The sequence below is a fragment of the Amblyomma mixtum genome, chromosome 5 (genome assembly GCF_055824585.1).
Source record: "Amblyomma mixtum isolate Tamu chromosome 5, ASM5582458v1, whole genome shotgun sequence".
Lineage (NCBI taxonomy): Eukaryota > Metazoa > Arthropoda > Arachnida > Ixodida > Ixodidae > Amblyomma > Amblyomma mixtum.
The window spans coordinates 125,410,371-125,435,606 of record NC_143016.1 but is presented as its reverse complement, the minus strand read 5'-3'; the positions used below and the strand labels follow the sequence as shown (position 1 = coordinate 125,435,606).

The window sequence follows — 25,236 nt, the reverse complement described above, 5'->3', positions numbered from 1 at the left end:
GTATGCAGTATGCTTCCCAAAGTTCCCTGATTAGCTTCTCTCTTGAACCGAGCAGTATTGCTGTCTGCTTAAAGTGAGGTGTGCAATTTTTGCATCTGGCGCAATGCGCTGCCAGATTTCCCGGTGAGTTGACAAGACTGCAGTTGCGCCTATGTTCTCTGAGCCTCTCATTGAGGCACCTACTGGTCTGGCCAACGTACGTTTGCCCGCATGATAGCGGTATCTTATACACAACACCTTCGCGGCATTCCACGAACTTTGTCTCATGTTTGACGCCACATGACACCTCTTTCTCGGCATTGTCTTCGTCGTTTACTTTCGCGCACATTGCTTTCAATTTTTTGGGTGCTGAAAAAACAACTTTTACGTCGTGTCTTTGTGCAACCTTTTTCAGGTTGTGGGAAAGTGCATGGACGTATGGGATAACCACAGGCCTCTTCTTTTCTTTGGCATTGCCTTGGTCCTTTGTTCGGACTGTCCTTCTTAGCACTTTCTCTGCCACGGAAACGAGCAAAGGTGTCGGATAGCCTGCTTTTCTCAGGCGTGTTGCCTGCAGATGGAAGCTTTCTTGCATCTTGTGGCTGCATGATTTCTTTATGGCCTGCTCAAAACATGACATGGCCATATTTCGTTTGATCAGCTTGGAATGGGCAGAGTCATACGGTAGTAGGCCTTTCTCATTGCGCGTTTTGTACTGCCAGCATATATGTGGTTCAAGAGTGAGAGCTAGATCAAGGAACTGTAGGTTGTTGTTTGCAGGTAGCTCGTGGGTAAATGTGAGCCCCTTGTGGGCTCTTTTGAACTGCTCCAAAGTTTCTTCCAACACGTTGGGCGTGGCAAAGGTTTTATCTGCACAAACCAAAAAGTCGTCTACATAACGGAAGCACTTTGTAACACCAAGCGGTACCTATGTTTTTTCCAACTCTCTGTCCCCTCTGGCAAGGAAGATGTCACAGAGAACGGGGGCTATAGCAGATCCTATGCAAATTCCGTCATTTTGAGAGAAAACAGCACCATTGAACTCGACACACAATGATGAAAGGTATGCTTTCAGCAGAGCAAGGAAATCTGTGGTACTAATGGCGCTCTCATTCATAAACTTCACGCAGCCATATTCTCCAATGCACTCTTCTACGCACTCAAGCACCTGCTCCCGCGGTACACAGTAGAAAAGGTCTGTCACGTCAATGGAGAAACAAGTCACACTGGGATCATTCTTCAGGTATTCGATGACTTCGTTCGAATTTCTGATGATGAACGGGTCTTTCACCGGAAGCTTGTTCAGATGGCACTGGAGGTATCCCGCTATGTTCCTTTGCCATGTGCCCTTATCCTCAACTATAGTTCGGAATGGTGCTCCTGGTTTGTGCGTCTTAATTGAGAAGAATGGCCTCAGAGTAAGCTTCTTGCTGTCCTTAACTGCTTTAGCGAGTTTTTCCAGGCCTGCGCTCTCGCATAGCTTTGCCGCTTGGTTGCGGTTTTTCTTCAGGGTTCTTTCGTTGAGTTGCTCTTGCCTGGTGAAATTTTTTGAGATTGCATCCAGAGCTTTTGCGTGGTAGTCACCTGCTTCCACTACGGCAAAGCCTCCTGTCTTGTCTGCCATCAAAAGTTTCAGTCTGTTATTACGTAGAAAATCGACAGTTTTCTTTGGAACCACTCTGGCATCCTTTTGCTTGCTTCTTTCATTTATGCACAATAATGCCTCTTTGACGCATGCATTCTTTTCTTCTGATTGAGCTCGGTTTGCAATGGAGCGAATCAAGCCTAGAACTTCTAATGGCTTGAGGGTTGGCTGAACGGCATATTTGGGTCCCTTTTTCAACGTGTCGAGAATCGCAGACGGCATTTCGCGTCCCGAGTAGTTGAACACGTTAGGCACGTCTGAGTCGTATTTCTTTTTCTTCTTTCTTGGCAGATTTCTAAAAGACTCAGCCCACTTACGTTCCGCCAGCCCTTCCGCCCAGTCTACAAAGTATTTAATCATGTGCTTACTTTGTCCTTTTCCTAGCGTCGAAGAGCAGATCAATTTGATGTGGTCGCGGTAGATCCTGACTTGCCTCCATGTCTCTGCTCGCAATACCTTGCAAAGGCGTCGACACGTTGCTTCTGTCTCTTTGGCTGGATGACCCCGACAGAAGCAACGTGTCGACGCCTTTGCAAGGTATTGCGAGCAGAGACATGGAGGCAAGTCAGGATCTACCGCGACCACATCAAATTGATCTGCTCTTCGACGCTAGGAAAAGGACAAAGTAAGCACATGATTAAATACTTTGTAGACTGGGCGGAAGGGCTGGCGGAACGTAAGTGGGCTGAGTCTTTTAGAAATCTGCCAAGAAAGAAGAAAAAGAAATACGACTCAGACGTGCCTAACGTGTTCAACTACTCGGGACGCGAAATGCCGTCTGCGATTCTCGACACGTTGAAAAACGGACCCAAATATGCCGTTCAGCCAACCCTCAAGCCATTGGAAGTTCTAGGCTTGATTCGCTCCATTGCAAACCGAGCTCAATCAGAAGAAAAGAATGCATGCGTCAAAGAGGCATTATTGTGCATAAATGAAAGAAGCAAGCAAAAGGATGCCAGAGTGGTTCCAAAGAAAACTGTCGATTTTCTACGTAATAACAGACTGAAACTTTTGATGGCAGACAAGACAGGAGGCTTTGCCGTAGTGGAAGCAGGTGACTACCACGCAAAAGCTCTGGATGCAATCTCAAAAAATTTCACCAGGCAAGAGCAACTCAACGAAAGAACCCTGAAGAAAAACCGCAACCAAGCGGCAAAGCTATGCGAGAGCGCAGGCCTGGAAAAACTCGCTAAAGCAGTTAAGGACAGCAAGAAGCTTACTCTGAGGCCATTCTTCTCAATTAAGACGCACAAACCAGGAGCACCATTCCGAACTATAGTTGAGGATAAGGGCACATGGCAAAGGAACATAGCGGGATACCTCCAGTGCCATCTGAACAAGCTTCCGGTGAAAGACCCGTTCATCATCAGAAATTCGAACGAAGTCATCGAATACCTGAAGAATGATCCCAGTGTGACTTGTTTCTCCATTGACGTGACAGACCTTTTCTACTGTGTACCGCGGGAGCAGGTGCTTGAGTGCGTAGAAGAGTGCATTGGAGAATATGGCTGCGTGAAGTTTATGAATGAGAGCGCCATTAGTACCACAGATTTCCTTGCTCTGCTGAAAGCATACCTTTCATCATTGTGTGTCGAGTTCAATGGTGCTGTTTTCTCTCAAAATGACGGAATTTGCATAGGATCTGCTATAGCCCCCGTTCTCTGTGACATCTTCCTTGCCAGAGGGGACAGAGAGTTGGAAAAAACATTGGTACCGCTTGGTGTTACAAAGTGCTTCCGTTATGTAGACGACTTTTTGGTTTGTGCAGATAAAACCTTTGCCACGCCCAACGTGTTGGAAGAAACTTTGGAGCAGTTCAAAAAGGCTCACATTTACCCACGAGCTACCTGCAAACAACAACCTACAGTTCCTTGATCTAGCTCTCACTCTTGAACCACATATATGCTGGCAGTACAAAACGCGCAATGAGAAAGGCCTACTACCGTATGACTCTGCCCATTCCAAGCTGATCAAACGAAATATGGCCATGTCATGTTTTGAGCAGGCCATAAAGAAATCATGCAGCCACAAGATGCAAGAAAGCTTCCATCTGCAGGCAACACGCCTGAGAAAAGCAGGCTATCCGACACCTTTGCTCGTTTCCGTGGCAGAGAAAGTGCTAAGAAGGACAGTCCGAACAAAGGACCAAGGCAATGCCAAAGAAAAGAAGAGGCCTGTGGTTATCCCATACGTCCATGCACTTTCCCACAACCTGAAAAAGGTTGCACAAAGACACGACGTAAAAGTTGTTTTTTCAGCACCCAAAAAATTGAAAGCAATGTGCGCGAAAGTAAACGACGAAGACAATGCCGAGAAAGAGGTGTCATGTGGCGTCAAACATGAGACAAAGTTCGTGGAATGCCGCGAAGGTGTTGTGTATAAGATACCGCTATCATGCGGGCAAACGTACGTTGGCCAGACCAGTAGGTGCCTCAATGAGAGGCTCAGAGAACATAGGCGCAACTGCAGTCTTGTCAACTCACCGGGAAATCTGGCAGCGCATTGCGCCAGATGCAAAAATTGCACACCTCACTTTAAGCAGACAGCAATACTGCTCGGTTCAAGAGAGAAGCTAATCAGGGAACTTTGGGAAGCATACTGCATACAATCAGGAAAAGAAGGGCCATGTGTAAGCGTGCCTTCTATCGAGCTCTCAAATCAGGAAAAAGAATTTTTGGAAAAATAAAAACAAACAGCTAAGTCAGAAAGATAATGCATGTTTTTTACTGCTGGACAGGACGTTAAAAGATATCTTGCCATGACGATGTGATCACGGATTTGTTTTTGTTTTTGTTTGTGTCTTGACAATGCCTATATATACATGCACTCAGAAATAAACTTGCAGTTGATAGTTTGCGCACATCTGTTCTGTGTCGTCCCTGAATGTGTCCAAGTTCCTTCGTAAGCGCAACAATGCACGAGAATAACAACCACCAACTAGCCCAATTTGAAACTCTCCTAATGTTTATTTCGTGTACATCGGGCCTTAACATACCACAAGTGTCCCCGCTCACCCGTATAAGGTTTTTCATCGAACTCATCGCCGAGGCAAGATGCCGAACAAGAACTCTCACCTACGCTGTCTCCCATGGATTGACAACCCAAGTTATTTCAGCACTCTTTGGCTGGATGACCCCGACAGAAGCAACGTGTCGACGCCTTTGCAAGGTATTGCGAGCAGAGACATGGAGGCAAGTCAGGATCTACCGCGACCACATCAAATTGATCTGCTCTTCGACGCTAGGAAAAGGACAAAGTAAGCACATGATTAAATACTTTGTAGACTGGGCGGAAGGGCTGGCGGAACGTAAGTGGGCTGAGTCTTTTAGAAATCTGCCAAGAAAGAAGAAAAAGAAATACGACTCAGACGTGCCTAACGTGTTCAACTACTCGGGACGCGAAATGCCGTCTGCGATTCTCGACACGTTGAAAAAGGGACCCAAATATGCCGTTCAGCCAACCCTCAAGCCATTGGAAGTTCTAGGCTTGATTCGCTCCATTGCAAACCGAGCTCAATCAGAAGAAAAGAATGCATGCGTCAAAGAGGCATTATTGTGCATAAATGAAAGAAGCAAGCAAAAGGATGCCAGAGTGGTTCCAAAGAAAACTGTCGATTCTCTACGTAATAACAGACTGAAACTTTTGATGGCAGACAAGACAGGAGGCTTTGCCGTAGTGGAAGCAGGTGACTACCACGCAAAAGCTCTGGATGCAATCTCAAAAAATTTCACCAGGCAAGAGCAACTCAACGAAAGAACCCTGAAGAAAAACCGCAACCAAGCGGCAAAGCTATGCGAGAGCGCAGGCCTGGAAAAACTCGCTAAAGCAGTTAAGGACAGCAAGAAGCTTACTCTGAGGCCATTCTTCTCAATTAAGACGCACAAACCAGGAGCACCATTCCGAACTATAGTTGAGGATAAGGGCACATGGCAAAGGAACATAGCGGGATACCTCCAGTGCCATCTGAACAAGCTTCCGGTGAAAGACCCGTTCATCATCAGAAATTCGAACGAAGTCATCGAATACCTGAAGAATGATCCCAGTGTGACTTGTTTCTCCATTGACGTGACAGACCTTTTCTACTGTGTACCGCGGGAGCAGGTGCTTGAGTGCGTAGAAGAGTGCATTGGAGAATATGGCTGCGTGAAGTTTATGAATGAGAGCGCCATTAGTACCACAGATTTCCTTGCTCTGCTGAAAGCATACCTTTCATCATTGTGTGTCGAGTTCAATGGTGCTGTTTTCTCTCAAAATGACGGAATTTGCATAGGATCTGCTATAGCCCCCGTTCTCTGTGACATCTTCCTTGCCAGAGGGGACAGAGAGTTGGAAAAAACATTGGTACCGCTTGGTGTTACAAAGTGCTTCCGTTATGTAGACGACTTTTTGGTTTGTGCAGATAAAACCTTTGCCACGCCCAACGTGTTGGAAGAAACTTTGGAGCAGTTCAAAAAGGCTCACATTTACCCACGAGCTACCTGCAAACAACAACCTACAGTTCCTTGATCTAGCTCTCACTCTTGAACCACATATATGCTGGCAGTACAAAACGCGCAATGAGAAAGGCCTACTACCGTATGACTCTGCCCATTCCAAGCTGATCAAACGAAATATGGCCATGTCATGTTTTGAGCAGGCCATAAAGAAATCATGCAGCCACAAGATGCAAGAAAGCTTCCATCTGCAGGCAACACGCCTGAGAAAAGCAGGCTATCCGACACCTTTGCTCGTTTCCGTGGCAGAGAAAGTGCTAAGAAGGACAGTCCGAACAAAGGACCAAGGCAATGCCAAAGAAAAGAAGAGGCCTGTGGTTATCCCATACGTCCATGCACTTTCCCACAACCTGAAAAAGGTTGCACAAAGACACGACGTAAAAGTTGTTTTTTCAGCACCCAAAAAATTGAAAGCAATGTGCGCGAAAGTAAACGACGAAGACAATGCCGAGAAAGAGGTGTCATGTGGCGTCAAACATGAGACAAAGTTCGTGGAATGCCGCGAAGGTGTTGTGTATAAGATACCGCTATCATGCGGGCAAACGTACGTTGGCCAGACCAGTAGGTGCCTCAATGAGAGGCTCAGAGAACATAGGCGCAACTGCAGTCTTGTCAACTCACCGGGAAATCTGGCAGCGCATTGCGCCAGATGCAAAAATTGCACACCTCACTTTAAGCAGACAGCAATACTGCTCGGTTCAAGAGAGAAGCTAATCAGGGAACTTTGGGAAGCATACTGCATACAATCAGGAAAAGAAGGGCCATGTGTAAGCGTGCCTTCTATCGAGCTCTCAAATCAGGAAAAAGAATTTTTGGAAAAATAAAAACAAACAGCTAAGTCAGAAAGATAATGCATGTTTTTTACTGCTGGACAGGACGTTAAAAGATATCTTGCCATGACGATGTGATCACGGATTTGTTTTTGTTTTTGTTTGTGTCTTGACAATGCCTATATATACATGCACTCAGAAATAAACTTGCAGTTGATAGTTTGCGCACATCTGTTCTGTGTCGTCCCTGAATGTGTCCAAGTTCCTTCGTAAGCGCAACAATGCACGAGAATAACAACCACCAACTAGCCCAATTTGAAACTCTCCTAATGTTTATTTCGTGTACATCGGGCCTTAACATACCACAAGTGTCCCCGCTCACCCGTATAAGGTTTTTCATCGAACTCATCGCCGAGGCAAGATGCCGAACAAGAACTCTCACCTACGCTGTCTCCCATGGATTGACAACCCAAGTTATTTCAGCACTCTTTGGCTGGATGACCCCGACAGAAGCAACGTGTCGACGCCTTTGCAAGGTATTGCGAGCAGAGACATGGAGGCAAGTCAGGATCTACCGCGACCACATCAAATTGATCTGCTCTTCGACGCTAGGAAAAGGACAAAGTAAGCACATGATTAAATACTTTGTAGACTGGGCGGAAGGGCTGGCGGAACGTAAGTGGGCTGAGTCTTTTAGAAATCTGCCAAGAAAGAAGAAAAAGAAATACGACTCAGACGTGCCTAACGTGTTCAACTACTCGGGACGCGAAATGCCGTCTGCGATTCTCGACACGTTGAAAAAGGGACCCAAATATGCCGTTCAGCCAACCCTCAAGCCATTGGAAGTTCTAGGCTTGATTCGCTCCATTGCAAACCGAGCTCAATCAGAAGAAAAGAATGCATGCGTCAAAGAGGCATTATTGTGCATAAATGAAAGAAGCAAGCAAAAGGATGCCAGAGTGGTTCCAAAGAAAACTGTCGATTCTCTACGTAATAACAGACTGAAACTTTTGATGGCAGACAAGACAGGAGGCTTTGCCGTAGTGGAAGCAGGTGACTACCACGCAAAAGCTCTGGATGCAATCTCAAAAAATTTCACCAGGCAAGAGCAACTCAACGAAAGAACCCTGAAGAAAAACCGCAACCAAGCGGCAAAGCTATGCGAGAGCGCAGGCCTGGAAAAACTCGCTCAAGCAGTTAAGGACAGCAAGAAGCTTACTCTGAGGCCATTCTTCTCAATTAAGACGCACAAACCAGGAGCACCATTCCGAACTATAGTTGAGGATAAGGGCACATGGCAAAGGAACATAGCGGGATACCTCCACTGCCATCTGAACAAGCTTCCGGTGAAAGACCCGTTCATCATCAGAAATTCGAACGAAGTCATCGAATACCTGAAGAATGATCCCAGTGTGACTTGTTTCTCCATTGACGTGACAGACCTTTTCTACTGTGTACCGCGGGAGCAGGTGCTTGAGTGCGTAGAAGAGTGCATTGGAGAATATGGCTGCGTGAAGTTTATGAATGAGAGCGCCATTAGTACCACAGATTTCCTTGCTCTGCTGAAAGCATACCTTTCATCATTGTGTGTCGAGTTCAATGGTGCTGTTTTCTCTCAAAATGACGGAATTTGCATAGGATCTGCTATAGCCCCCGTTCTCTGTGACATCTTCCTCGCCAGAGGGGACAGAGAGTTGTAAAAAACATTGGTACCGCTTGGTGTTACAAAGTGCTTCCGTTATGTAGACGACTTTTTGGTTTGTGCAGATAAAACCTTTGCCACGCCCAACGTGTTGGAAGAAACTTTGGAGCAGTTCAAAAAGGCTCACATTTACCCACGAGCTACCTGCAAACAACAACCTACAGTTCCTTGATCTAGCTCTCACTCTTGAACCACATATATGCTGGCAGTACAAAACGCGCAATGAGAAAGGCCTACTACCGTATGACTCTGCCCATTCCAAGCTGATCAAACGAAATATGGCCATGTCATGTTTTGAGCAGGCCATAAAGAAATCATGCAGCCACAAGATGCAAGAAAGCTTCCATCTGCAGGCAACACGCCTGAGAAAAGCAGGCTATCCGACACCTTTGCTCGTTTCCGTGGCAGAGAAAGTGCTAAGAAGGACAGTCCGAACAAAGGACCAAGGCAATGCCAAAGAAAAGAAGAGGCCTGTGGTTATCCCATACGTCCATGCACTTTCCCACAACCTGAAAAAGGTTGCACAAAGACACGACGTAAAAGTTGTTTTTTCAGCACCCAAAAAATTGAAAGCAATGTGCGCGAAAGTAAACGACGAAGACAATGCCGAGAAAGAGGTGTCATGTGGCGTCAAACATGAGACAAAGTTCGTGGAATGCCGCGAAGGTGTTGTGTATAAGATACCGCTATCATGCGGGCAAACGTACGTTGGCCAGACCAGTAGGTGCCTCAATGAGAGGCTCAGAGAACATAGGCGCAACTGCAGTCTTGTCAACTCACCGGGAAATCTGGCAGCGCATTGCGCCAGATGCAAAAATTGCACACCTCACTTTAAGCAGACAGCAATACTGCTCGGTTCAAGAGAGAAGCTAATCAGGGAACTTTGGGAAGCATACTGCATACAATCAGGAAAAGAAGGGCCATGTGTAAGCGTGCCTTCTATCGAGCTCTCAAATCAGGAAAAAGAATTTTTGGAAAAATAAAAACAAACAGCTAAGTCAGAAAGATAATGCATGTTTTTTACTGCTGGACAGGACGTTAAAAGATATCTTGCCATGACGATGTGATCACGGATTTGTTTTTGTTTTTGTTTGTGTCTTGACAATGCCTATATATACACGCACTCAGAAATAAACTTGCAGTTGATAGTTTGCGCACATCTGTTCTGTGTCGTCCCTGAATGTGTCCAAGTTCCTTCGTAAGCGCAACAATGCACGAGAATAATCTGGAACCCTTCACTATGGCGTCCCTAATTTCCAATGTCGCTTAGGAACCTTAAATCCCACACTTTACAGTTAACAATTGCACTATAAAGGCTAAACCAGTAAAGCTTGAGGAAGAATGAAACGTTACAACTTCTGGAAGCGCTGCGTTGATCTGTAGAGCTCATTCTTGAAAGCCCGAAGACAAGGCACTTATAGCAAGAGTATATTGGTTTAAAAATATACGTAGAAAGCGTATGCCTAAAATCTAAAAGGAACCGCTTTTTCCGCAGAGAATAAATTGCAGTGCGTATTTTCGCGCAAGCGTCACGCTTTTGGTGTTTTCGTCGGATTGGCTTTGATAGTTTCCAAGAAACTGAAGCTCCTGCATAATTTTCAGAATCACTGTACAAGCTTGTATCATTGCATAACTGTAGCATTACTTTACCAACTTATGCAATATGGCAATTTTTTTCATTTTTCAATTCACAGCCCGATCGAGTTGGACTACAATGCGGCAGTTGTTGTTTTTGTAGTAACCACAAACACAACAGCTTTCTTTTTCTGATAGAATGGCCCTGTTTCCTTTCTTTTTTTTTTCTGGAAATACAGAATAAATATTCGAAGAAATCAACAGGCGAGGCATACTTGTCCGAAAAGGCGGCTTTCCGAAAAACAAGAACTTAGCAGAGCCGCATGGGCAGGTCAGGCTGCCGGTAGCGGCAGTAATGTTTAAGTGGAGACGAGGTGCTGCGAGAATTCCTTTCGTGCCCACACACCAAACTCCCTTGCGGGGGGGGGGGGGGGGGTAGCCGAAACTGATCCGGACAACTTCATGTGTGTCACAAAATTCGGGCCATTTTGAAACAAAGAAACAAATTCAGCGCTGCGCGGACGCATCTCGCCAGCGCGGTGGTAAAACGGGAGAGAAGGAAACCCCTGGAGAGCGACTAGCCTTGTGTGTGTGTGACTGCCCCCTCCACCACCGCTCGCCGGAGGGAATGAGTCAGCCACGACGTCGATTTCTCTAGAACGTCGGAGTCGTTGCTACCCGATGTTGGCGGAAAGGGCGTAGCCTTGCGTGCGCTAAGACATGTCCCCCTCCTCTTCCCTCGCACGTCGGCGGTGGCGCCACACCAGGCATTACGAGATGCTCCTCAAGGTGACTCCCGGCTTTTGACCAATCAGGACGCGCGGCCAGCCCGAGAAGGAAAAGGAGACTGCACGGCCAATACTGTGTGTATGTGCGCGCCTACTTTGGCGCGTAGAACAAACAGATGCGGACCAAGCTTATATAAGAAGGGCGTTGACCGCTGCCAGTTTAGTCTGAGCCGCCGTTTAAGCTTCGGAGAAGCGAGCCCGCTTGACTCCCAGGAGAACGCCACTCGCCCAGCCACGGACCAACGAGGCAACGTGCGCCAGTCTGCGGGACGGCATCGTCGTGGACCTCTGGTCGTCGGACTGTCGCAGTGCCCGGTGAACAGATTGTGTTTTGTTTGCTTGCCTCTCTCTTGTGTTAGTGCACTTTAGGTGCAATATTGCCTTTGTATTGCATTCTATCTTGAGTGTAACTTTGCACGAGTTTCATTGTTTTGTTAATCACTTTATATGTGCTTGTACAAGTGATCCTGAATACAAGTGCTTGTATAAGTGATTGCTGTAAAAAATTCAGAGGGCACTTTGACTGTCTAAAGTGGGTAGAGGCGGAAGCGTTTTCCGCACCACCTTCGCTGTTTCTGTGGCACTGGTGGCGTCACATATAATTGAGTACTAATTACTAAGTGATGACATCACTAATTAATGGTGAATTACTGATTAATGTCTGAATACTGATTAACTGCTAATTAATGACGCTTAAGCTTTGCCTTTAGGAGTGGAACGCGACAGCGCGTTGTAGCGCTGCCAGGGAGTCCACGGAACGCCACCACCCGTCCGGCGCGATGCCTTACCCTTTGAACGCAACGCTTTTTGAGGAAAGGAAATGGTGCAGTAATTCTCTGTCATCTCGGTGGACACCTGAACCGCACCGTAGAGGAAGAGAGGAATTAGGAGTGAAAGAAGATAGATAAAGAGGAGCCGTAATGAAGAAAATGAATTGTATTTGAGGAAAGGAAATTACGCAGTAGCTGTCTCACAAAATTCAGGGGGGCACTTTTTTGACCTAAAGTGCGGTCACTGATGTGTGGTTAAGATGTTAAGCTTCGCCCCTAAGAGTGGAACGCGACAGCGTCTTGCAACGCTGCCAAGGAGTCCATAGAACGCCATCGCCCATTCGGTTCTACGCCTCGCTCGTCGGTAAATTGGTTTTTGAGGAAAGGAAATGTATCTGTCTCTCATTTGTCGGTGGACACCTAAACCTCGCCGGAAGGGAATGGAGGAGGATGAGAGTGAGCGAAGACACCGTGTTCACTAGATGCGCCTTTGTTCATTCCAAACCATCGAGCTGGCATGGCGGAGTGGATAGCATGCTCGTCTCTCACGCCGAAGACCGGGGTTCGATTCCTGAGCTCGACCAATTTCTTAATCGGTTTTATTTATTTATATGGCCTGACTAGTAAAGCTAGTTAGGCTAATTGGGTAATTAATCAATTAACTAAGCTCAGTCCCACTTACTTGGAGCATCACTATACGATCCCTTCAATTGGTTGCATGGTTACTAGCCAAAGTACAATTGGCCCGGTTTGAAATTCGCGCACTGTGACGTCACGACCGTTTCCACCAATTGAAAAGCGTGACATTTTCTGTCGACAACTGCTGCTTACAACGATGAGACATTAAAGGCTTCCGCCTTAAAACTTTGTTTATACAGCATTCCCATTCTCTGGCTTGCGACCGGCGAAAGCTGGGCACCAAACGACCAAAAACCTCTTGTCACTTGGTAACTGGTCTCCGCTGAGCTTGCCACGCTGAATAGAGGGCGTCTCCTTTGAGTCTGAGACCGTTACCCCCACACGCTCTAAGGGTGTCTGGGAACTTCACGCTTTAAAGTGCGGGAATTTCGGTGGCAACGTGTAATTCGCGAACCTAAATAAAAGGCGCCCTGCATGCCTGCTCTGCAGTCCGGAGATCTATAGAAAAAGACCACGTGAGATGTCACCAAACGACACCAGTCAGGAGGAATGTATTTTTCCCCGAGGGCTGCTAAATATGTCAAATATTCTTTATTATCTATCAAGAACATGATCAACCTCATAGATCTACGATTCTCGCCTCCGTATAAACGTAAAATATTCTAACACAAAGTTTACACGCCATCCCTGTTCACCACATTCAGAAACATTACTTTGAGTTAAGAGGCCTCATATTTTCTAATATAATCTGGGGTTTCACCGAATGTCGTCTGGTCAGGCATTAGCTCTTTTCATGTGACGACGGCAAGTTCGACTGCAGTGCTCGTGAAGAGCTTTTCTTGCTGTAAAGAGTGCACTCCATCTGGCATCATAAGCTTTGCGACTGCCTCAGCTGCTGCTTGAAGGGTCACTGAAGACAAATAGGAGCTGACCTGTACTGACAGGATACGGCGTTTTAATCATAAAGGAACCACTCTAACCGGAAACGGAGCTTTTCTGAGCAAGAATAAGCCAAAAAACGAAATACAGATGTCGCCATCAGCGGCCGATATCACGTGTAAAACGTGCGCGTCTACCCCCATTTTTTGGGAGCAGGTACGGAGGCCATGCTACATAGCTGTTGACTCCAAGACGGTTGCAATTCCTCATTTTCGGCATATAGACGGGAAGATATTTAAATCGATTTTTCTCAGAGATTAATGCGCGTTTGGTGACTTGCATGCGTGAACAAAGCAGGAGAAAACCAGAATATCAATTTTTACTCAGAACAATAACTAAATGAAGTTGTCCTAAGTGTCCCTTTAACCAGCACGTACTTGAGGTACGATGGATCCATCTACAAGAAAATGCTTGGAACCGCTATGGGTGCATCGTTAACCATTGCAACGGCAAACTTAGCAATTGAGGAGAAAGTGCCGAATCTTTCGTCGACAGAAAACGTTTGAGGTGCGTCTGCGTCTCCTTCCCCATCCTATAGACAAAAGACAAATGAAACATTTACTGTATCATCTGAACACTGCAGAAGCCTCCATTAACTTCATGGTTGAGAGAGAAAACAACGAAAGTACCATATTTTTTTATGCCGACATTACACGCTCTTGGAATGGCCTAAATTTTAGAGCGTACGGAGGCCCATCCGCACAGGAGGATGCCTCGATTTCAAATTGGTGTATCCACCAGCCTACAAACATTCAGTCGTGAGGTCACTTGTAATACGGACACACCGCACGTATTTCTATGAGCACAACCTGAAGCAGGACCTTGGTGTCATCAAAGCGAATTAGAAAGGAAGGAATACCGCACACGGCCTGTCCAGAAGTAAGCTTGACAAGCATTCGAAGGCGGAGCACACACAAGATGCAACTGCATCATCGCTACCAAAACTCGCACCAATTCATTACATCCGCAGGCATAAACGAAATCCTGGCTCGAGCTTCTAAAATTGCTCACATGCCGACTAAGAAACTGCGAGAGGAACTCGCTGACGTAAACGATGTTGCATCTCGTTCAAACTTCTCGGCTATCGTTTACAAGCCTACCTGCGGCTATTAATAGTTTTGTACGTCGGGGAGACACGAAAGCTACAGAGACGGGTAAAAGAGCACCGCCATGATGTCAACCGGAATCACAAGCGCTCGAGTTCTGTAGTAAAACACGCGAAGCAAAGCAGGCTAAGAAAAGCCCAGGATGACGTGTAATTTATTGCTACCGAAAGAAATTTGTCCACGCGGGTGCGCTTGGAATCCTTGACAATACAGACGGCGTCGAATACACTAAATATAAGAATGGGAAACCTCTAGACAGCTTATGAAGAGACATTACAGCGATTCGTTAATACTACAAGAGCTGCGTGTTTCATGCGCCGTTTTCCACGGGGAAGTAAAAACAGGTACAGGTTCAAAAATGTCAAATAATGGTTTCTCACGATCAGTGACCGAAACATTTTTGTACTATGATTGATAGCATCGTGACAGATATCGTTGGAAGCGGGCTTCTATTCTATTAAACACTTTGCACAGTCACACACCGCACAGTTGCACAAGTTCGCGGAAAAATAATGAAATGTCTGGAAAGAAGACGGAACAGGCAAGTTCCATCTGCTCAAATTAGTCGCTAAATAGACAAAGAAGAATTTTTTTTGAGGACTTGCATACCGTAAACTTTCGTCCATGGCGAAACGTACCTGTCAAAAAGCGAACGCCATACAGCAGTCTGCGTCACACAAAGTCCTTCGCGCAATGTCAGTAAAAAAAAAGGAAAGGAATATATAAGCAAGAAAATGATTTTGTTTGAACGTTCTAAGTGTTAATTATGTACGCTTTGAATTCGCAGCTTTTTCCGAGTGAGTTGTTCTAAGCACTGTTTTTTTTTACTTTATTTCAGGCTAATTTTGCATCCTTTATCGAGCAAACAGCGTGCGTGCTCTTTTATGCCAGCTAGCGAACGCAGAAAATAGTATTCGTCAAAGCAGCCAGCTTGGTAACACGTCAACCGCCATTTTTATGCATACATATTTTGTCGCCAGTTGTAACGTCAATTATTTTCCTCAGTTTTATTTCTTATCTCCGTTTAGAAGCAGTAAATTATTCATGTATCCCTGGGATTACAATTTCGTTTTTTTTATGAGGTTGAACGTCCCGAAGCGATTCAGGATATGAGGGACGCCGTAGTATAGGGCTACAGATAATTTCGACCACCTGGATTTTCTTTATAACTTGCGCTGACATCGCACAGTACACTGGCCTCTAGCAGTTCGACCGCCGCGGCTGGGATTGAGCCCGTGTCTTTCGGGTCAGCAGCCGAGCACCATAATCACTAAGCCAGCGTGGCGGCGGGTTACAGTTTAAGAATTCCTGGCATTTTAATACAAGGGCTTCCAACAGTTCTGATACTTTGGAAGAAATTTTGGAGATGCGGCTCAGTGGCACAAGTCATCGTAGGACGACAGTTTACCATCCTCAAACCAACGGCCTAACCGAGCGCCTCAATAAGACTATCGCTGATATGATTTGTATGTACGTCGACGATGATCATAAGAACTGGGACAAAATACTTCCGTACGTCACGTTTGCCTACAATACTGCCCTTCAAGAGACGACGGGGTTCACGCCATTTCGTTTGGTACGCGGTCGTGAAGTCGTGACTATGTTGGACACGATGTTGTTGCCCGATATTGCGCGCCCATCCGTTGCCGACACTGATGCATTCGTTCGCCATGCAGAGGCTGCCCGCCGGCTGGCTCGGCAACGAACCTGCGTGCGGCAAGAAGTCGATGCTCACCGCTATAACCTTCGCCACCGCGAAGTCATTTTCCAGCCTGGCGATCAAGTGTGGGTTTGGAGCCCCATCCGTCTGCGCGGTCGCTCCGAGGAGCTTTTGCGCCGTTACTTCGGCCCCTACGAGGTACTCCGCAAACTCAGCGACGTTACATATGAAGTGCGCCGGCAAGGGAGTGTTCGTTCTTCCAGACGCCCGCCGACATCCGAACTTGTGCACGTCGCAAGTCTCAAGCCATACCATGCCCGCTAGGACAACTCTCACCACGTTCGGTGCCTGGGATTCTGTTAACGCCCACACGTGGCTCACCCTCACTTTCAGGCATCGAGTCGATGCGTTTGGAGAGGGGAGGGGCAATGCCGCACTTAGTTTAGACATCGCTCTACCGGCGCCCCCGTGCGGTCTGTCTTCGACCTTTGTCGCGCGCCGGATTTCGTCCTCTTCTGCTCGGTGCTAGGGCCTGCCGGCTGCACTCTGCCCAGTGTGCTCGCCAGGTACTGTTCTGCCAGGGATAGAACGTTCTACCGGCGTCCGTGACAATATGATTAAAAAATACGTATTGGTGTTTTCTTTAACAAAACTCAAGATTTGGTTTTCTTGATTCATGGATATACTTTTTAGGTGGCAAAATAAGGATTTTCATTCAGAATGTTAGCCGCCTACGGAAAGTATTAACAGCGTAATGACTGCTTGACCGAAAAGCGCCAAGGCCAAAGAGCTCTTTGGCCTCCCGCCTTGCAGAGCGCCCTTGAAGAACTTACAGAGCACCCGGGTGCCGTACAGGGACCTGTCGCAGATGCAGCGCAGCCGCGCCCCTCTTGCGCTGTAGCAGTCCTGCAGGAAACAGTGCATCAGCCAGCACCGGCCCGGGTACACGTCGCAGCGGTCGCCCGCGAAGCCGAATAGGCAGCGGCAGCCGCGGCCCTGCAATCCACGGCCACGGGGGCAGTGGGAAGAGAGCTGTACAACCGAGGGGCGCACAGGTGCATACATCCAGAACGCTCGGTATTCAGAACGTTCATTGCTTCACTGCTGGATGTGCACTGCACCGGGTGTTTCAGCGAACTCTTTCAGAAGTTCCTAAAATAGCTTTTGGAGAAGCTTAAACTCGTTGCCACCACTGTAGCCCATGATACTCACATCAGGCGTGCATGTTCCGACGCCGCAGAATCGTAAGTGCCTCCCTCTTTTGCACGATGGATCTGAAATGAAAACCACAACACGAAGAAGGATTAGCATCACAAAACGAGCTTGGTGCGGAGCTAGAAAACAAGGATCGAATTTTGTGTACCAACATACATCTCTGACACGAGTGCAGAATTAATCAGCAAAAACGTCATAGGATAAGCACCATTTACGTAAGTTCGCGAAAAAAACCTGCGGTGACACTTAATTACATCATGTTTGCAGATCGCGATACAGTGAATATTGTACAGACCACAACGACGGGATTTTTCCGCGATGACACCGATGAAGAGAGGTGCTGCGCGGAGGCGGCAGGTATCGAAGGTTGCAATTCACGAGATATGTTGATGGCATAACTGTATCGACTGGTCAAACAATATTATGACAGACAGCAATGCTAGCTGAGTAGTCCGCGAATTTTATGACTGACCACAACGCCAGGCATTCTTGTCGGATGTCGGATTTGTCGGATGCTCTTTTCTGTACATTATAGCTTCGAGCGTTATGGAGTTTCACTGCCTCACTAACAGCCAAAGTGCTGGAATCGTTGCATATGAAACTTAAAGCAAAGCACAAAAGGAAACGACGCGATACCCCGATTTGAAATATTCTAAAAGTTGATACTGACTGAAAGCTTGTGCTTTTTGCTGCAAGGCGTGAGGTATTCTCAAAACAGCGTGCTCGTAATAACCTGCCCTGAGACACCACCTGTCGGCCATCGGACTCTACTCCGAAACAACAAGCGAGAATGAGGAAGAATGTCGTTGAGAAACAATTCTTTCTTTCACAAATTCGCACTTAGAGCGGAAAAAAATTCAAGGTGCAATTTTTAGCTGTTGTGTTTATGGTCAACAGGAATTCTTTCATTTTTGCTTGCATAGATTGTTTAGTGCAACACGCACGTTTTGTACCTTCTAAAGGCTAGTACGAAAGTTGTTAATATTTATCAATTGTGGTAATAATAAAACAGCGTAACTCTGCTAATAGTGGAATTTCATCGAATCCAACAATCTGGGGCTAAGGTGGCACATGTCTCGACGAAACGATACAGCAACCACACGCTAGCTTTCCATTCGGCGTCTCTGAGACCACTGCAGAGCATGCAATAGCGGCGTATTCACCGACCGCGGCGGACACTGCGTAGGTAGTGGTGGAACTGGAAGAGCCGCTCGGGTGACATGGCCACCACCGGACTGGTGGAGCCACGACTCTCCAGGCAGGTCAGGGTGCGCCGTACAGAGTTGAGCGCCAGCGCATCGGATGCAAGGTCACCCAGTGTCTCCCGCTGGGACTCGCCGTCCGATGGAGCAGAACTGAGCAGCAGTAGAAACTGAAGGCAGATGCCCCTGCGAAGAACCCGGTGGCTCATTCTCGTGCTATTCTGCTTCTTCCTCTTTTCTTGCGGATGATATTTTAAGAACAGAAAATGAGAAAGCGACCATGGATGAAACCAGTGAACAAGCCCGTACAAGCCCTCTTCTGCCTTTTCAGTCCATGCCCACTTTAGGTAGACTCCACTGGTGTTGCTCTCCCGCCTGCTTTTCTTTTGCCTTTAGTATGTACAGGTGACTAGCAAGCTCTGCCTTCCGACTCTTGGCCGTTCTCCCAGTGTGGGTATGTGCCATCCTTTGAAAGGCTAACAACAACAACAACAACGAAGAGCTCGTTCATTGCCTGTAACCACGGTCGCCATTGCTGCTGCACTGTTTTTGTCTATCTTTGGCCACAGCCACTCTTACTGTAGACATGTGTTCCAGAAACGGGGACATAACAATATCTGGTGAAGGGACGCATGAAATTGTCTTCAAATAAAAGACACCGCAATCTTTGTGACGAAACCGGACTCAGTATTGTGTCCTTCTGCTTGACCTATGCGACGTACATTCAGACGCATTGTAGATGCCGCTGAGAAGGTATAATGCGCGCAGCTCATTTATGCGTTAACACTGCCTCCAAAATGCATGAAATCTAGGCTATGCCAGTCTCGCTATAGCACCAAGTCATCTTCCAATACAGTCCGCAATGGTAGAGTCGTCCTTGTTGAGCAAGTAGTGAACGGAGTCCAACACGGTCGCGTTGGGCAAACGTCCTAAGGCTCCCGACCGTCCGTGTCGTATGGTATACTTAGTATTTCAGAGAACTGAGGTCCAGAGGTGAGGAGAGGGTGGGAGGGGTGATCGTCGACCCTGGCATGGCCTCTTGCCTCTGACGGCTCGAACCAGCTGGGCACTTTGCTTCAGAGCTGCAAAAGGTCTCGCAATTCGCAAACCCGCTGTAGCAGTTCTGCCGTTGCCTTACAGGACGAGGTCACGGAGCTGTAGGATGAGCTGCCTTGCAATTACCACCTGCTTTGCCTGCTTCTCACTCGCAGTCCTACTCCTCTTGCACCGACGCGTAGTCACCCACTTTGACGGAGCACTCAGGACAATTGAAGTTTGTTGCTTAAGCGGCCTGGTAGATGCTCTCATAGAAGGATACTTCGGTGTGCCAGAATGGAATGCAGAGCGGAAAACTAGGAAGGTATTCTGCTCGCTGACCAAGAAGAAAGCGGAGTTTTATATTCCCGCTCCGCTATACGGCTCCTGTACGGCTCCTGATCTTGTGTGAGACACTGACCTCACTGTTTTCATAAAAATAATGTTGAAGCATTTGTGGCTTAATACTATCAAATATTCATGCACAGTCCTCTGTCTGTCCTGGTTGGTACGACAGCATTGCACGATTTTACCACTGCTCGTTGTACCTGGTGGCTTCCTGTGCATCGGGTACGTGAGCTTCACGCTTCTTTTTACATTTGTTGCTCGGCTGCTGACCCAAAAGTCGCGGGTTCGATCCCAGCCGTGGCGGCGGAATTTCTTTGGAGGAGACATTCTAGACGCCCGTGAGCTGTGCGATGTCAGTGCATGTTAAAGAACCCCAGGTGGCCGAAATTTCCGGAGCCCTTCACTACGGCGTCTCTCATAGCCTGAGTCGCTTTGGGACGTTAAACCCCATAAACTAAACCAAACCATTGCATTTGTTATATTTGGGACGGGGATGTGCATTTCTAACATGGAGTAGTAGACGAGTTGCACTTATGTCGCTTTAGCGGCACTGAAAAGTGCCATAGCAAAGCACCCCGGTATGTGGTTCGCATTGAAGGATGCTACATGTGGCGGTGTAGTTCCTCGCCCTAGTAACTCCTCCCACAGCTGTAACGACCTCCCTAAACACCCGCAACGATTCCTTCTTTCAGAATCAGCTATTGGTCTAAAACCGAGAACACATCTCAAGCTACTTCGCAGACCACAAGGCTTCCTTGATAACTTACACTTACTGAAAGTTAAATGTTAACTTGAAGAGAGAGTATATGCCTGAAAAATTAAGGGCGGTCTAAATGGACACGCATCATGTGGCCCTAAATTTTTGTGCCGCATTACATCGCGAAATAAAAATACCTCAACAGCAGTTCTAGCGCTAAATCTAGCGCTACACAGTGATAACCATTGTGTCAGTAAATTTTTGCCCTCATTTTTTTCTCGTTAGCATAAAACAGTGAAACCCGAGTGCGCCGTTATTCGCTCACCACATTTTTGCTGCTTGTGTCACAGGTGTAGTTGACCCACCGCACAAGTTTAGGCAATCTGCTGTATCTAAATACTTTTGGTATTTGCAGCCCATTTGAATATCCCACCGAATGCGCAACGTAAGTCTGCTAGATTTTATAGCCCGCTGCATCCTTTCCTCGCTGCTTCGTGCCCTCGAAGCTGCAATGATTGCAGACGATAAATTGCCTTCGTCGTACGATGACTTCATTACTCTTTCCGGCTCCATCTTCAGATCTCCGTGGTCATGACGACGATGTTGCGTCTTTCAGTCTTCCTCCATTCCTACCTAATGCACCATCTTCTTTCCGGAGTTCGTTTCCCTTATTCTTGGCACCAGAGCAACTGTTTCTTGCCAGTGCACTCGCTCGAGGCCTTCTCACCTTGAGTGGCCCTTTGCTGCCTCGAATCCATCGCAAAACAGAGGCATTCTCCGCTTCTCGATTATGTCGCTTGCGCCAATCACAATATTAATTTGAGTTTTGAAGGTGTTACTTGTTCTTACTCAATGGTTTCATTCAGTACTCGAGAGAAGGGGCTCAGTGTGGGTGTCGTGACGAACCTTGGAGGCGTGTTTTTCGACTCAGAACGTCGGCACATAGCGCAGATCTTCCAAAGATAATGCACAGAAGCTTTTTCTCGAAAACGTTGTTAATTAATACATATACAAAACTGGTTTACACTCGAAGCGTTTCTTCAAACTCACTTTAAACTTTGCTGCCTTAACTTCAACACTCCTGCTATTTCGTTAACTTCCAAGTAAAAAGCTCAAGCTGTCCCCAACGCCGCCGGCGGCCACACAAAACCGCCGCCGGCCACATACAGAACCGACTTTCCTGGCCTGCGCAAACGAGCTTCCAGCGCCCTCTGTCCAGCGCATTCCTGTTTCCTTCCTGTCCTTCCCGAAGTACCTCTATGTCGAATGTTCTGGTTGCATGTTCAAAGGCAAGAAAGCGGTAGAGTGGGTCCAGAGACGGGAACGGAGGATAGAAGGCCGACGGTGTTCGTGGTGACAATGGCAGGCCAACTGGCGCACTTCGAAGGGGACTAGCCGGCGCCTACCGGATGGTAGGATGGAACTTCTACCACTGGGCCTGCTTCGGACTGCTGTATACCTGGAAGTGCTCAAGCCCAGTTGAATCTCCCAGCAGCCCGTCTGTATGCAAAGGTTCGTTTTCCTACCTAGGAAAAGCTGCTCTGCTCGGTGGTTCTTGAATGGCTGGAGCTGATTAGTCCGCCTACTGCTCAGTGGCGTCTTGTCGCTGGTGTCCGTTAGGAAACACGGGGTTTTTTAGTGTGCCGACCACAACACCACTCATTTCAGTCGCAGCCAATAGCTATTCTTGCGCATATTCTTTAATCTTGAGAGTTATTTAAAAATACGGGAAAAAATTGGCTGTGGCCTAGCTAAGGTTAGGCCTGGATATCTCGAAGCAAAAAGCTCTCGCTGCTTTTCAGCAAACTCCCAAGCTACCACTTCTGGATCAGTGCTTCTGCGCAGGCCGACTGTTGCTGCTTCTCTTTCTATGACGAGTGTCTGCGCCTGTTGTGTGGGGAAGTGTGCCTTATATACTCCTCCTTTCAAATGCGCACAGCGCACGGCTGCGGCGACAGGTCAAACGGTGGCGAGGAGGGGAAGCGGCGGCGCACATACGCTGTAGCGCGCGGTGGCGGCGAAAGGCCAGGCGACTGAGTCAGCGGTGGCAGCGGCGACAGCGGCCACCTGCGCCGTGCGTGACGTCGCGTGGTTTCGCACATGCGCAGAAGTGGCAAATCTGGCCTCCGGCTCACGCGAAGCGCGTTGTTGACTAGCCTAGTAAAGCTCTTCGCTTCAAAAGAAACATCCAATGAAAGAATGATTTTCACACACACGGGGAAGTTGCAAAAAAGCACACAGACACAGTGCCGTTTCCGGAAATCCCTGCACTTGTTTCTGCACAATCAAAGTTTTATCGCGCTGTGTTGTGCAGAACAAGCAAGAAAACCACTAAAACTTTGCGGGATTCTTGCTAGTGCACTATACGCCACTTCGGTGAGCGGAGAAGCGAAAACTATCTAGCGCGTTGCATTGTGCAGGGGCTTAAGCCTCGCCTTTTCGTCCTGCCTTCCCATCTTCGAGACTACTACCCCTAGGGCCCAGCCTACTTTGGGCCTGTATTCCACGACGCGTCTGCGCCACGGCCGAGGCATCAAAGTGCAAGTGTCCGAGCTCCAAGGAATGAGAGTGCATGGCCCAGCATCTAAGCAACTTTAAACAAGGAAGAAAATGATATATTGTTACCTGCATTAAACGCATTTATTTTCTCTTATTAGGAGTTAAATGTTTTCATCACGAGTAGGGTGATCTACCCAGCATCAGCGCCGCAAATCCTCCGCCTCTACGACCCATGCTACGCGCCTTTTTCCAGTACTTTTTAATGCTTTCCCTTTCTTCTCGACTCCGGATTACTAAATGTAGAGTGAGGACTCATGTGAGGACTGATACTGGGGGGGGGGGGGGGGGGGGGGGGGGGGGGGGGGGGGGGGGGGGGGGGTGAGGAAGTCCTGGCTTCGTACCTGGGTCAGCGCGCTGGAGTCGTAATCATTGCGGCAGGAAGACCATTACCATTCCATTAGTCCAGTTCATTGCTTGCAACTGAACTCTCTCTTCCCTTACGGAGCCCTTTCATGCATGTCCATGATGCCGGTGTATTCTCCCTTCGGTGTGTTTTAGTTTGCATGTTCACTTGTGCAAATGCATTGATTTAAAGCGATGACTGCCGCGCAACTTGAGGGGTTCATCTTCTGACCACAAGTCAGCCGGCTCTACACCGCTCGTAACGACCACATTTTGGTGGAGGCAAAATTCAGGAATGCTTGGCCGCTACATCTGCTGTTTACCTCCGCAAAAAGTGTTAAATTTGTCGAGGGTTGGGTTGTTGAACTGAAGTGGCCTCAGCAGATACCAGTATATCTAGTTTTTGCACCTCTTCTGTTATCAGAGCCCAATCGCACTAAAACCCCATAAAGATGCTGGTTTTTACTATTTTTTATTTTCAGTTCAGTTCAGTTAGTTCTTATGCTATTAGTAGCTTGAAAGAAGTTGCGGCTAAGAGTCGTAGAACGCCCTCATGGGTCCCAAAGAACCGCTGGGCCGTGCGGTCATCTCATGATTACGTTGAGATTGATTGCCCTTTCAGGACTAACAGCCAGTCCTAAAGGTAGTATAAGGTTAAGAATCGGCATGGAGGTAGTGAATCTATTGATTATAGTCGATACAGCATCCGGAGGGGAGGGAGAGGGGGGGGGCACAGCCTCGCAATGATGTTGTTCATGTCCTCAAGAAAATAATGGCGCGTACCTACTACGCGCGATTGGCCAAGGCAGGCGACGACTGACAGGTGCTTAGATCGCTTTTGAAAGTAAAAAGGAATGCAGATTTGGTGATTTAAATTAACATATCAAACATTTTGAGACTGTTGAATGAAAATGGTAATGGGGCTAAGCATGCAGTGTTCAGGAAGTTTTGTTTACAATTGAATTTTGAACATGAATAGCCAGAAGATAGAACCCAAGAAGAGTTTAGGATGGCAGCCATTTCGTGTCTAAATGCAAACTTTAAATGGCCGAGAGCACATACCTGTTGCTGTGCCGAAGGGTAGAAGCAGCACGATGCAGAACAACCTCAGCAGGCAGACTTAAACCGAGCTGTCGTAATGGGTGCTCTATTAGACGCCTCCGTAGAGAGGACAAGCGGCGGCAGCTCAGCGAAAAGTGATCAATTTTTTCTGGTTCAGAGCAAAGCAGGCACAATGGTTAGACCGCCAAACTAGACTTACGTAGGAAGAAGTTTAATTGAGGCACGCTACCACATAGACGCATGGAAAAACCTCAAGCTTGCACGATCGCCTTCCTTTACTGTACCACGGATAAAGAAGATGCTGGAAGTTGGGAGAGCCGGTAAATCCAGGCGCTGAGTATTTTTTCAATAGCAGATACCTGCGAAACCTGGTCGCTGCAATATATGCACTGAACGAAATAAGAGTCATGACTGGTTCTTGCAGTGATTATTTCGCCAGGATAACAGCAATTTCATTTAAATTAAATCTTGTCTGCTCAGGCACCCAAACCAACCGTACTGGACACACGTGAGGTGGTACCAAACATTTGAGTAAGCGGATAGCCTGCGATCCCAGAGACGCGGTTAGAGAGGGACACAGGAACAATGAATCTGTCGTAATTACGACTGAAGACAAAGCGCTGTTATTTCTGGGCAGGGGCTTTTTTTCTTCGTTCATTTATTTCCCATTGCGGTGTTGGCCGTCTTAGTAGGGAGAGCCGAGTCCGTGC

At 47.4% G+C, this 25,236-nt stretch overlaps 1 protein-coding gene across 1 annotated transcript in view; it reads right to left on the bottom strand.

Moving 5' to 3' along the window:
- LOC149343616 (uncharacterized) overlaps positions 1 to 18,692 on the bottom strand; it is a 28,034-nt gene extending 9,342 nt beyond the window's left edge. Inside the window, exons 1-3 of the mRNA XM_089547035.1 lie at positions 18,449 to 18,692; positions 17,279 to 17,340; positions 16,900 to 17,062 (exon numbers count right to left, since the gene is read on the bottom strand). Coding sequence (XP_089403161.1) covers positions 16,900 to 17,062; positions 17,279 to 17,340; positions 18,449 to 18,692 — 469 coding nt within the window. The remainder of the gene's footprint in view (positions 1 to 16,899; positions 17,063 to 17,278; positions 17,341 to 18,448) is intronic.
- Positions 18,693 to 25,236: the final 6,544 nt, after the last annotated feature.